General features: G+C 40.5%; 1 protein-coding gene across 3 annotated transcripts in view; it reads left to right on the plus strand.

Annotated features, from left to right (window-relative positions):
- Window positions 1-211: 211 nt before the first annotated feature.
- LOC139923434 (kinesin-like protein KIF13B) overlaps window positions 212-14,429 on the plus strand; it is a 41,717-nt gene continuing 27,499 nt past the window's right edge. For 2 of the 3 annotated variants that reach the window (XM_071914225.2, XM_071914226.2), the window contains exons 1-12: window positions 212-245; window positions 376-464; window positions 804-886; window positions 2,292-2,385; window positions 7,761-7,773; window positions 7,946-8,006; window positions 8,656-8,748; window positions 10,167-10,347; window positions 11,059-11,146; window positions 11,610-11,744; window positions 12,609-12,721; window positions 13,327-13,438. In XM_071914225.2, the coding sequence (XP_071770326.2) occupies window positions 817-886; window positions 2,292-2,385; window positions 7,761-7,773; window positions 7,946-8,006; window positions 8,656-8,748; window positions 10,167-10,347; window positions 11,059-11,146; window positions 11,610-11,744; window positions 12,609-12,721; window positions 13,327-13,438 (960 nt within the window). In that variant the 5' untranslated portion in view covers window positions 212-245; window positions 376-464; window positions 804-816. The remainder of the gene's footprint in view (window positions 246-375; window positions 465-803; window positions 887-2,291; window positions 2,386-7,760; window positions 7,774-7,945; window positions 8,007-8,655; window positions 8,749-10,166; window positions 10,348-11,058; window positions 11,147-11,609; window positions 11,745-12,608; window positions 12,722-13,326; window positions 13,439-14,429) is intronic. The other variant, XM_071914227.2, reaches the window with a different exon arrangement.

The raw sequence follows: 14,429 nt of genomic DNA on the forward strand, positions 1-14,429 counted from the left end.
GGAAAATCTTTCAAAGGAAGAGCGTAGATTTGTAACGCATGTGGATGTATACCGCGGCACTGAAACTACTTTCCCTTCCCAAATCACGTATACAAGTCTGTGCAGAGCAGAGCGCAACTTGGAAGCCCACTAAATCTCACGGCAAATCCCCTTAGCTTCAAGTTTACATGGCTCGACTGATCTCTGCGGGCAGTTTCAGGAAATGCAACAGGTGGAAGAGCCGAGAGAATGAACTGCCGTCAGTCGTAAGTTTTTCTGGGGGAGGATTGAAGTGTATTTCCATTCGGCACTCTACTGTGGTCAGTTGTATTTATCGGTGTGGTCATTAAAATACAGTATGTGTCCCCACTTTGCATGTTTGTTCCTGTTATCCAGCTAACATTAGCGTGTCAAGCTAGCCGTGGTGAGCCTGAAGGTGCCTGCAGGAGCGGGACAGGGAAATAACTGCGCACTCGTTTTACACGGTCAGTCCTCTGTACTGAAGACTATATTGTACTTTAAATTATTTTGCCATCGTATAAGTTCATACCAGCTGTCTGGTGACGGGTTGTCATATGAATATTGTGATAATCAGTAGAAACAAGTCGCCCTATTGTGTTTATTTATAGAGACATTTGTGTCCCACGCAATGGGGAGCTGCATGTTGACAAAACAAATACGTGTATTGAGATGCAGTTTAGGGGAAATAAAGTGGTAAACATGATTTTTTTGGTATAATTTCACACATGACTGAGCATGATAGATGTGTTGTCAATGAATTTCCCTGTTTTTTTTTTGTCCATTCATTCATTCATTTGCTGCAGATCAGCTGGCGTCATGGACGACAATAGCCTGAATGAGTCCAATGTAAAGGTCGCTGTCCGTGTCCGACCAATGAACAGGAGAGGTGAGTAATGTGACAGAAACCTTGTGATAGTCACTTTAGTTCAGTTTCATGAATTGGACCATCCAGCTACTGGCAAGTCGGGTTTCCACCAAAAGGGTCAAACAAGACATTTTCATTATTTCATCCACTTCTCTTCTCCAAAACACAATTTCTGTGACATTTCCTTCTGTCAGTTTGTGCAGCCAGAGCTAATTTGTCATTTGGGCTGCAGTTTTCAACAAACAATAGAGGCTTCATTCCTGTGTTTTATAGAATTAGTTTTTTTCCCTCCTCACGCTCTGAAAAGGCCCATTTTGCACGGCTGTGGAAAAGTGCATGTTGGCTATTTTGGCAGGAGTGCTGTGGGAATGGAAATGGAAAAAAAATGGAAGTGACAGTGACATCACTTCCAGTCAGAATTGGGACTAAAATGCATGTACAGTGACATGTTTGACTTACTTTCAGTGGCTGAAATGAGTCTGACAAAAGTTAAGCAGGACTGAACTATAATATAATAATATAATGATAATAATAATAATAATAATAATAATAATAATAATAATGATAACTTTATTTATATAGCACCTTTTAAAAACCGAGTTTACAAAGTGCTTTTGACAGTCAAAATAAAAGCAGAATACTCCAAATGAATTTAAAAAAGCAATGGAACCGTGCGAAACAGGAATTAAATTAAGAGAAAAGGACAAAGATGGAGAAGAATAACATTCAAATCAATACTAGGATAAATAAGGATAAAAGGATAAATACTAAGGATAAAATAAAATAAAAAATAAGATAAAACGTGTGACCATATCTTTGATCAAAAGCAATTGACCATAACTTTGGGAAACCTGACTGTACATGTGGCCTAACCCCCGGTTCTGACAGGACGTTCCAGCACTGTCTCCTCCTTTATTTTCCTTGTAGGTAGGAATGAGGAAGAGAAGCTTGTGCAAGGTCTGACCCTGCTTTTCCTTACTGACTGGTTAGGGAGCAGTGAACAGGTCTTTGTGTTTGCACAGGCAAGGCATGGATGAATCATCAACAATAAAACTATTTCCTGCCTCTCCAAGTAGGGCTGTCAGTGTTGTGATCACGAGGAACTGGCACACAGACGGCATATGCCACCTGTCTTTCTGTGATGAGAGCTGTGTGTGACTACTTTAGAAAGTTATGATGACCATTATAGTTGACTCTTCTATAATGCATTTTAAAAACTCAGCTGTAGCAATTAGATCTCTTTATTTTTCACTTCACATCTCTTTTCAAGATGCCAAATGACTAAATGAAGCACCCAGTTCACTTTTCAACAGTCTGCATTCTACAGCACTGCAGGTGTAGACTTCCATTTGAAGTCATTCATTTCATCATGCAAACACATGTATAGCTCACTTACTTTTGCTCCTGGTTCTTTGTTTCCTTTCAGAAAAGGATCTAAAGACAAAATGTGTGGTGGAGGTGGAGGGGAACCAGACAGTTTTGCATCCAGCCAGCGTCAACATGAGCAAAGGAGACCCAAGGTAGAGACAAGAGCGTTGAACACACTGGTTCATTACATTACCATCAGTGTCATGCAAAAAAATTCCGCTCAATTACTGCTGACAGTCGTATTTTTGCATTTCATAGTGCATTTTATAGTGTCATTAGTTTGGCTTGGTCTCAAGCTCATGAAACCTTTTCAGGTGATTGCAGTAAAATAAAAAAGCCGTAAGATGGGAGGTTTCTGCAGGACACTGACTGCATGCAATTTGTTTGTATCTGCCATAGAGTAGCATTAGTGCATTTTTAGTATGGTTTATCCCAGTAAGATTGAACCTGTAACTCTAAATAGCTGTGCTCAACCCTTTGAGCTTCACAAGTCCACAATGGATCACTTGGGTCTAATCTTATCCCATTTCATTTTTGATAAAACAATGATTACTTTGTTCAGTGGACCCTGCCTCTTCCTACTGTTTTACCTTAGTTATTATTTAGAGACAATGCACAGTAAAAGTTATTGCACCATATGTTGTAATATGCTAATACTCTTCCATAGTCCCTGCCCTACAGAACTCTTTATAGGTAGCACTTGTCTGTACAGGTTGCATTGTCCACATATGCCTCTCCAGTGTAGGTTAGATTTCCTGAAGTTAAGAAATGACTCCCCCTTTTCATTTTGTCTGTGTCTGTGTGTGCCTAGGCATGAAAGTGTTTACCCGTATGTGTCTGAATACCTTTAGCTTAATTTACACAGGACTACTTGCGGCACCAGTATACACAGACTCTAACTAACCTGTCTGGTTAGCAGCCAGCTTCACATGGAGGAAGCTCAGATTCAGGCCTCACCCCTCCTTCCCTCCCTCTCTCCTTCCCTCCCTCTCTCCTTCCCTCCCTCCTGTCCTTTCTTCCTCCTCCCTCCCTCTTTCCTCCCTGCACCATTCCTCTCTTTACAAAGGGTGTGTCTGTTCCAGCTCAGTCCTGCTCAGATAGTCAGCCTTGAGTTAAAAAAAAAAAAAAAAAGGAGAGGACAGTGTCAAGATTCAAGACTCCATATTTAAGAAAATGCACCCAAGCAGTATGGATGGAAATTTAGCTTTGGTTTAATGAAATGTTCATCAAAACATACATCAGTGCCACAAGCTTAGATGAAATGAATTTGCGGGTACATGCAAAATGTGCATTGATCTTTTTAATCATTTTGATACAAAGTGGGTAAAAACGTGGCACTGGGCATGTGCTGTACGCCCCACATCTGACTGTTGTGACAACACCGTCCGCTCCTTCTCTCTCCTCCTAGCAGTCAGCCAGCAGTGAGTCAGAGCAGCGCAGGTGTGATGCTCTCTGGGGGTTTTGGCCCCCGCTCAGGTGACCTGGTTCAGCACGTCTCCCTCAGGTCAATCCCCTTCAGACACAAGAATATGAATCCCTGTCTTTGTAGCGAGAGCAAGTCTCATATTTCAGAGTTTTCCTATGTATTCTGTTGTGTGTGTGTGTGTGTGTGTGTGTGTGTGTGTCTTCTGCCCTGACACGCTTCAGTGTTCAGCTGCGGTATGTTTCCCCGTTGGGGCTCGATGTGAACAAGTTTTACAGGCTCCACTCAACACACAGACAAGCACTTCCATGATCCCAGTACAGTAAGAGGGTCACGCAGAAGCAGAAACAGAAAGAGAAGCAAACTGATCACTGGCTGGTCTTTTTTGTATAGCCTAAATAAGATAATACCTCATGTGTGCTGAGTGATTTTGCGAGTTTCTGATGTGATTTGTTAAAAACACCAAACAGCCAGGAAACAAGCCCTTAAAAGGAAAGTGTCAGTTTCTATAACAAGGCTTTCTCTCTTGACTAGTGGCTCAGTGGACAGGCAGTGGTTTAGATTGAAGCATAATCTATGATATAAACATGTTTTCTTTGTAGGGGGGAGTCCTTTGACCACCCAGTCCTGCAAGGTTTGTGCTTAGTCAGCTTGTTGTCTGACAGGTTTGTCTGAATTGAATCACCGCATGAGGCTAAGGCGGTGTCGATATTATATTATGGCACCCTGGCTGGCTGTGACCAGGCGTACAGCAGGAGCTGTCACACCTGCCAGATGGGTGCTCTCTCATCCTGGCAACCCAGATTAATGAAGCCTTGTTGCTGCTTTCATGACATGGGAATCCAGCAGTGATAAGCTTGTAACTGGTTCCTGACTTGTAGTTTCATGGATCCCAGTTCAGCTGCATGTGCTGTATGCAGTCCTTGAATTACTGCTGCACTTTTCGCTCTGCCAAAGAAAAAATCTTTAGAAAAAAAAGAAGTGCCCTTTTAAAGCTGCCAGAACGTGCAAGTGACACACATGAATTTTGTGTTGTACTATGGTACTGAACTCAACTTCACAGCATTGGAGAAAGAATGGGGCTGCAGTAGCCAGTGTGGTACTAATGGAGTGCTAAAGCAGGATGGATGCATTTTTAGGGTCTTGTGCAATGCTGACCGCCCTATAGTCTGACTCTGTAAACAACTAATGGATCCTAGCTGGGGTCTGAGGGGTCATTTGAGCTAGTACAGTTCTATAAAGTATTGTTATTGGTCACAGAGTCACACTGATCAGGCTGCTTGTGAGACATTCTTATCTGGGCTTGGACTTGATAAGAAACCCCGTTAAAAAAGCTTTCGGAGCTGTTTATAGCACCACAAACATTTGCTTGTTTTCATTATCCAAGCTGCAAGAACTGCTAAGTATCTACGATATGTGACCATACATCATATTCTTAAGTCGTTGAAATAGCATGCCCTGTTGATTCTGACCTGCTAAACATACTATGGGCCTGTATGTTGTTGCTCATAGACTGGCAGGGCAATCTGTGACCTACCTTCCTCCTCCTCCTCCTCCTCCTCCCGCTCCTCTAGTGACTCCTTGGAGCTGTGAGGCTCTGCCAGTTATCTCAGGAATGTCCCAGCCAGCCGTCCCAGGACAGGACAGGACTTAATGTTGCTCTTTCATGGTCTGGCCAAGTTTCACATAGGGAGGCCTTGTTTCATCAGAGCCCACCCTGTGTGTGGCCAGGACTAAATTTGCAACATTTATACCCCAAATTACTTTTTCTGCCTGAGTGAATGTGTGTATGTTTTGTGTACTGTACGAGGTAGAAGGTCTGCTCCCAATGAGGCTTCAGTGGGAACGGGATGCTCATGTACGACTGTGATTTATTTTAGCATAACAGATACAACCACAAGTGTAATTTATAAGCAGCTGTCTTTCGTAACGCAATATTTAGCTTTACGGTATATTAGCTGGTTTTCAACACCTCTCATTGTGGAGCAGGTTAATATGTGGTTGGATGCCCTCGCTACTGTGGACTGAACCAGCAGCTCTGATTGCTAGACAACCTCTCTAACCAACATGCAAAACTGCAGCCTGCAGGGAAGAGATTTAATGTTGTGAGAGTCAGAAATGGGGAAGAATAGACTGAAACACCTCTCACATGTGTAAATCCATGCACTGTTCTCATACTAAATCAGTGGGACTAGTTCTGATGTAGTTTTCTTTCTGACTTTTGATGATGTGTTACAGATAGATAGACAGACGGATGATAGATATATAAGTATATATAATAGTCTATTCGTGGGAGATGTTTTGTATGTGGCATATAAAGACCACTGTTTTTTTTTTGTCAAATCTAAAGCAGGCTTTTGCATAAATTCACCAGTCAAAGAGTACAATATTTGAACGGTACTGTGATATCATGTGATATATTCATTGTAACCCTATGTTTCATAATAAAGTATATTAAATCTAGCAATCATTTGACCACATAAAACCAAATTTCATGGGATAAGGCTGAACCTAAGCCTTCAAGTTAAACATGATGAGGTTTTAATTTGCTCTTGCAGGAATGTTACACTTGAGAATTACATAAGGCTGTACTGCAGCATGTAACATGCTTGATAATTGGATTTGATGTATCTATCTGGTGACTGATATGTAGGGTACCACTGTTGACTGTATTGGGATAAACATAAGAGGCAATGATGGCATTTTAAAGTGCTCTAACAGGAACCTGGAGACTTCGTCTCTGCCTGTGTCTCCAGGGTTCTTAGTGCCGCTGAAGGTCACATTCCCCCCTCGATTCGCTACGAGCCAAAGAGGATTAGTCACCTTGACAGATTTTTAAGCTTCGCTGCGATTAAAACACCTTTGACTCCATGTCCTTGAAACCCCCCCCCCCCCCCCCCCCCTCCTCGTCTTACTCCACTGACTTTGACCTGGAGTCGAGTCGGACTTCTTCACTCACTCTTCTCCTTCCTCACTCTTACTCTTAACATTGTCTCTTGCGTCTTCTGTATTGCCAAAGAACAGCTAGCATCTGTTTAACGATAACATTCACATTTTAGGGCATTTAGCTAACACTCATCCAGAGTGACATGCAATTAGTGAGCAGGTAGGGGAGCAGCGTCCTGCTAAAGGACATTCTGACAGGATACATGACTGTAGATGGACACATTGCCTGTAGCAGGGATCAAACTTGTGACCTTTCTGTTATGGGACGGACTCTTTAAGTGCTAGAGTATGGCCAAGGTTATGTTGCACTCATTGTCTGTATCATTAAAGAGTGAATCAGCACTAAATCACGTTTTTTGAGCTGTAAACATAGTTACATGGCTTCTGTATAGTGAATTACATAATCCTGGATTTAATTTCAACATTTTTTGAATTAAGTTCTGCATCCACTTCCAGGGGCAGACAGTCGTTGTTGCACTGCTCTCTATGGGCCGAAACTTTAAACTGTGTTGCACTTCTGGTTGCATCTCAATCAATGATGTCAAGGCAGGTATTTCGCCCTTTGGCACCGTCAAATGCTTTGCAATCAGAAAATTTTTACCGCCCCCATGTAGAGATGGGTGATTGATCTGTTATCGCAGACGCAACCCCCAACTGTTCAGGCGGAGCTGCTCAGTGGCCAACGGTAGACTATGGTTGTACTGGGCAGCTTCCAGGGTGTGAATGTGTCTTACCTGTGTGAATGTGAAGCAGGGCGCCGCTGAAAAAGAGCAAGTGTGCTCAGTTGACTTTCTGTGAATATCATCATGACCTTTGTCGCTCCTTTCCCCACAAACATTTCTTTAGTTTGTTTTGAATCTTGTTCCTACAGCAGTGTGCTTTTCAGCTGGACCAGAGTATCAAGTGAATGAATGTTGCTTCAGTGTTGTCATGTGCTAAATGTTTTGACATGTCCTTGCCTTGGCAAGTCCCACGGCCAGTTCCCCTGTTATGGAAAAGTAGCTGCTGATATTTCCTCTGGTGTGTACTTTAGATAAGTTCACATGCCTATGATAGAGTCACAGAGAGAGTAAGTTAATGGTCAATGACATGCCCATATACATAAAACCAACAGCTGTTAACTGTGATATTGTCATCTCTTCCATTTGCTGTCTCCAGGAATCAACCCAAGGTGAGTATTAACTTGAACATTAAGTTGAATTTATGTTACACAAGCTGTATTTTTTCTCTATACAAATGTATAACTATATAATCTTTTAATTATACAGTACATGGTGATTGAATACTCATTGTTGTGAGCCGTTTGTTGTTTTATGTGTTAATGCAAACTCTTTTGTATTCAGGTCTTTGCCTACGACCACTGCTTTTGGTCCATGGATGAATCTCAAAAAGACAAGTTTGCGGGTTTGTACATTTTCAGAGTCATTATGTTTCTTTCATTTGGTGCATTCTGTTTTTAGCCCATACGTGACTTTGGTGCCTGTTGAGTTATTTATTAAACTTATCACTTGGCCTGTACGTTTCCTGGTATTCTGAACTATTTATGGAGTTGAAGAAAGGGGCTATTTGAGGGGGGGTGGTGGTGAAGGGGAACATCAAACCCGCCGTTAGGAGAAAATATTGTACCCATTGTTTAACTAAATTAGTTCTGTAGTCCTGGATAGCTTAAATGGATAGAGCACTAACACTGCCAGCGGGTTTCCCACAATGTGAGGGGGAACAATAATTTACCAGGCCACTGTCAGACTTATTGAATTTGAACAAAATGCCCACCGAGTCTTTTCTGGGCTGTGAAAGTCGTCTTTTAAAGAGAGGGAGAGACCGGGAAACCATGTCCATGTCTATGAAAGAAGACGGTGTAGAGAAAATAAAGGCTTTATAACCTCAGGGAAGTCTTTATGTTTCTGATTTCCTCATCTCTCTCTTTCCCTTTAGTGGAGGTTTTCTTTACAAGCCACAACCTCTCCGGCACACTGCTTGGTTTATATACTGTCAGTGTGAATGTATAGTGAAGCTTTATTGTGCCACTGTGTGTTTCCTGCTGTTTGGGCAGGTCAGGATGTGGTGTTCCAGTGCCTTGGGGAGAGTCTGCTGGACAACGCCTTCATGGGCTACAATGCCTGTATTTTTGCTTACGGACAGACAGGTAACCTCTAAACCTCCAAACAGGATCCTTAGTAATATCAGTAGGAGTGCTATTACAGTAACACTGTCTTACGGTCATACTCCATAGCACAAACTGAGTATCAAGCTCAGTAAGGGTGCGGACACACCTACAGTTTGTTTTCTTTGGTCCGAACCATAGTGGAAAAGTTTACTTTGTTGCATATTTGTATTTGTTTTGCTTAAGTTCACACTGCCCAATTATGAGCGAATCAAAGTCACATGGACTCACAAGTAGCTTGTTTGGTGGACAGAGTTTTTTTGGTAACCTGTGTGTCATCCTGTGAGGTTAGAGATTTTGGCAGCGGGGGGAGACAAAACAAATCTTCCAGTCCCTGTAAGTTTAATTAAGCATGAAGGACTTATCTGCACTTTTTGCTGTAATTTACCTTCTCTGGTCTTCATACCAGGTGAGAACACATGAAGAAATAGCTGATTATGAGCATCAGCCCAGGCTGCGGTTTGCCCTGCGGTTGTTCATTTTTTAAAAATGTCTGCTAGGCTTTCTGCTGGCTATTGGATGTCAACATCCGTCTAGTTATACCCATGAAGCCTTGCGTTTTGGGGTCATTTCCTGTAATTGGTTCGAATTACGTTTTCACTCCTAACAAATTGCACTGCAGTTCAATTGCGTTTTCATGTGTCTCAGTGCCGTTATTTAGTGGCACCTGAGTTCAAATGGCTTTGTTCTCATCTGGCCAAATGAATCAAACTAAGAGTTGGAATAATCTGCTCCAAACATGCTTTGTGTGAACGCACCTCAAGTAATATTTATTGTTTTTTTTGGGGGGTCTTTCATATGTCTGTAGGTTTAAAAAAAAAAAGGAAAAAGTGTCTACTGAAATGCAAATGATCTGCCTGTCTGCCCTTTTTTCTTAAATGTATTTGAATGTTTATTTTTCCTTATTGGGTAGACGAACAGACCTGTGAACCACTGCAATATTTACTTCTATACCTCCGTGTGTCCACAAGCAATATAGTATTTTATATATCTATATTTTTTTTTACTTTGATTGGCTAACTCATCCGCATCTCTGCCTCCCAGACACTTTATTTTTTCATGTTATTTTCAAGTGTTAATTTATCCTTATTGAGTAGGCATGTTGCCTCGAGAAGTGTTGTGCTGCATCTGTTTACACTGTTTCTGACTCATGCATACAGATTTTTTCTTTTTTTTGTATGTGCAGACTTATTTGTCTAATAAAACTAATTCTGAATCTGCCCTTAGGCATCACATAGTAACTGTCTTTTTCTAACCTTGTGAAGAATGTTTTTTTTTATTTCTTTAGGTCAGTATGTCTTCAGTAAACATACAGCAACATACTAAAATTCTTTTGTTAACACTGGTCGGTGTGTTTCTTGACTGAATCTGGGTCTAATATACTGTAACTGTTTCGTCAGGCTCTGGGAAGTCGTACACCATGATGGGTTCGGCGGAGCAGCCCGGTCTGATCCCCCGGCTCTGCAGCTCGCTGTTCAGCAGGATCCTGCAGGAGGCCAGAGAGGGAGAGAGCTTCACCGTGGAGGTTTCCTACATGGAGATCTACAACGAGAAAGTCCGAGACCTGCTCGACCCCAAAGGGTGAGGAACTGGTAGTTTATGGTAAATGCAGGATCAGGCAAATTAAATATGTAGATGACTCGCTCGGTTGAAGTCTCCGGTCTCTGCTTTGGGTCTCCTCTGTTGCTGCTTTGTTCATCATTCGGGATCAGATTACTTGCTGTGCTTTGAAAAGGACCATTATTTGTTTTGGTTTTATGCAAATCAATCATATAGGTAGGTATAGAGTAGGTGTCACTTTTTTCAAAGGAACTAGATGGGGAGTTTGTACACACAAACGGAAGAAAAACAACTTCCCAAACTGAGATGTTAAAATGCAAAGTTACCATTTTTATTTACTTCTAATCAATAAAATCATCTGTGCTCAAAACTTTTTTGAGTTACCACATCAGTGCAAAAAAAAAATCCATTAAAATTTTCACTTTTTCAAAGAGCCAGGATATCTCAGTTTCGAACACAGCTCTTCATATATACTGTATATGAATATAAATTATGTTTACCTCAATGTGACAATCCTCTACACAATTGATATCAATCATTTGTTTGGGGGATAGTGTCAAATGTAATTTTTATTTGACTGACTATAAATTACTGTAATTGTCTAAAGACTTGCTATAAGTTTTGAGTTGTTCAGAAATATATGGAATTCAGATTCTCAGGTTCACAGCTGTTGAGTTGAACAGAATTGAACTGATGGATAACTTCTCTTCTCTTCTTCTCTTCTCTCTGTAGAAGTCGACAAACGCTGAGAGTGAGAGAGCACAAAGTGTTGGGGCCTTATGTGGACGGCCTGTCCCGCCTGGCTGTGGCAAACTATAAGGTACTGCACCGTTTTCTTGGAAGATATGTTATAAGAGAGATTAAATGCTAAGATCTATGAAACTCTCATAGCAAATGCAAGTACTTACCAGCACAGACCGGTGTCAAATAGTTTTTAGATTGCTGTTTATGGTTTGCTTTAGCCTGATTATGTCCCATATGTCAAAAATATAATAATATGCTTCTCTGTGATCGACAACTTATCCAACTCTATCTGAATCACTTGACACGGTAAACCCCACCCATCTGGTAGACGATGTAGGTCAAAACAAACGCTAATAATAATTTGCAAATGCTATTTGAGTTAGCTTTTATTACTGCTCTTTACTTTCACTTTATTGAGTTGCTAAGGAAAAAGAAAGTGTTTCATAAGATGGATAATACAGACAAGACAAAGGAATAAATGTCATTCATTCATTTGTTTGTCCACTCTGACTGCGTCATGCCGTCTCTGTCCACAACAGGACATCGAGTCTCTGATGTCGGAGGGAAATAAATCTCGTACGGTAGCGGCCACAAACATGAACGAAGAGAGCAGCAGATCCCACGCTGTGTTCAATATCATCCTCACACACACACTCATGGACATGCAGTCTGGGGTAAGATTTACACACACACACACACACACACTCAACATCAGCTGTTGACAAGATCATAACTGCATCTTCCTTTTACTTAATATGTCTGCATTGTGTTAAAATGATGGAAGAGAGGGTAAGCAATTGTTTTCTTCTATTTGGTTTCATTAAAAATTGGTCTTTGACATCCTTTTCATCATCACCCATCTATCTCTGAAAGCAGGGTATCTGTGGGTTCTTAAAGTCTTAAATTATCTGAATTTAAGGCCTTTAAAAAGTATTAAAATGTCTTAAATATTATATTATATTATTAAAGATCTTTTTTTTACCATTACAGGTTTCTTTGCGCTGCATTTCCACTCATAGATTAACACAGAACAGGGTTAATACAATATGCAAAACAAGCTTTTTTTTCATCGGCTATGCTTTACTAATCACAAATGTACATCATGTCTTTTAACAATGAATTAAGTTGTGCTTTTTTTTTCTTATCCTGCCCATTTATAGTTTCAGAACTTTCATTAGCTATGTTCAACTGGAAATAGGCTGGTTTTGCTTTGTTTCTTTTTATTTATTTATTTTTTATTTAATTCCAGGTAGCATTTAAAAGGTTTAAAGAATCGTACATTCGGCTTTCTGAAACCTGCAGAAACCCTGGAAAGTTAACATGACATTTCACATTTTACATTTTTGCCTTTAGTCGACACAGTAACATACAATGAATGCGAAGATTAGAATAATTGTTCATCCATGAATCACCACAATTGCAACTGGCCTTTTAATGACGCACAAAGGACAGAAATATGATGCTAAGAAGTGGAAAAAGCTTTGTATGATGAATGTACCGTATATATATTTTTGTGTGTTGCTGTGTGTTCTGTTCAGACGAGTGGAGAGAAGGTGAGCAAGCTGAGTCTGGTGGATCTGGCTGGCAGTGAGCGGGCAGCGAAGACCGGAGCGGCGGGGGAAAGACTGAAGGAAGGCAGCAACATCAATAAGTAAGTCACACCCAAAGCTGCGAAATAAAATAAAAACAAATGTCACAACAATGAAAACTCTGAAATACTGTTAAACCCTCAGTAATCCAGTTTCTACCTCGTGGAACTACATACATTTTGTTTCTAAGCAGTGAAAAGTACTGGCTGGAATTGTTTGTGTCCTGTCTGCATTCACTTATTGTATCTGGAAACTTTTATGTTTAGTGTCATTTATTGGAAAGTGTTTAGTTTACATGCATTTCAGTGTTGTCAATGATATGCAAGAAGTCACAGATGGATATCTATTGTCACTTTTGATCTTAAAATAATCCTTGATCTTTTTAGACAGAAGGTTGTGATCAGATATTTCCCACCTCAACATAATGAACGCATAAAGTAGATTTCAGATAGATTTGATGCTCCCTCCTGTAGCTTGGCTTTAATGCAATGAACCATTTCGAGCTGAGACTGATTACCTGTGGCCTTTTTTTCTGCCCTCTTCATTTTTCTCTCTGTTACATTCTCTCCCCTGCATACCTACCTCCTTCCCTCTTTCGCCCTCCTTCCCCTTCTCTCTCTTTACCTCTTTACCCCTCTCTTTATCCCCCCTCTGCCCCTCCCTCCAGGTCTCTCAGTACTCTGGGTTTAGTTATCTCGGCCTTGGCTGACCAGGGAGCGGGGAAGAACAAGAGCAAGTTTGTTCCCTACAGAGACTCTGTGCTCACTTGGCTGCTCAAGGTACAGACAAAAAAAAACATCGGACCTTGTCAATCCAGTTTCCACTACAGATGATGGATAGGAGAATGATTTTGGTGACAGAAAACATTTCACCATATCGGACTCCTCCTTAATGTTGTTAAAGGTTTTGAACCAGAAAATCTACCCTTTAATTCCAGGAAATTCCCCTATATGCTCTCCATATTGCCTTCACCATATTTCCCAATTCATTATCTATGGAGGAGTTTTATATAAGTTTTATATTTTGTTGACACCATAGGTTCAAGTCTTGATTCTCTGGTTTTTGGCTTTGTGAGAGTTGCTTGTGTTCAGGTATTGATTGGATTGTCCTAGCGAAATTTCCTAACGAAAATTAGTTTTTAAACTTAGATTGCTATTCCTTTTTAACAAATCCAAATGACTAGCATATGATCGGCATTCAAACCAAATACTGGAGGAGCGACAAACCTTCATCACTTTTTTTGATGCTGCTGTTGCTGAATTGAAAAGTTCACCTAAGGAGTGATACTGATTAGAACTGATTGAAGGATCCTTAAAAAATCTGAAAAACTCTTAAAATTAATTATCTATTATTAGAGGTCTTTTTCATAATGCAATTACCGGTGTCTTCGTGCTGCATGTCCACTAGATTAATACAACAGAACAGGGTTAGCAGTCCAATATGCAAACCATGTTCTTTTATTTTGGCATCTTACCAAATTAGACTTCATGTTCCTGAATGATTAATTTCCTGCTTTTTATTATAGTGCCCAATTAGTTTCAGAAGTCTCATTAGCTGTGTTCAGACGGAAATGGGTTCATTTGGCCAACTTTGTGTCTTTATTTTGGTTTTTAAATTGGTCTTGAATTCAGTTCCAGGAAGCATTGAAAAGGTCTTAAAAAGTCTTAAATTTGGCTTTAGTGAAACCTGCAGAAACTCTGATCCCAAATTTTACTCCTTTTACACATTCGATAAACATTTTTCTAACCCAAACCTGTACTGTTTCTTTGT

This window comes from Centroberyx gerrardi, chromosome 18, assembly GCF_048128805.1.
Source record: "Centroberyx gerrardi isolate f3 chromosome 18, fCenGer3.hap1.cur.20231027, whole genome shotgun sequence".
Lineage (NCBI taxonomy): Eukaryota > Metazoa > Chordata > Actinopteri > Beryciformes > Berycidae > Centroberyx > Centroberyx gerrardi.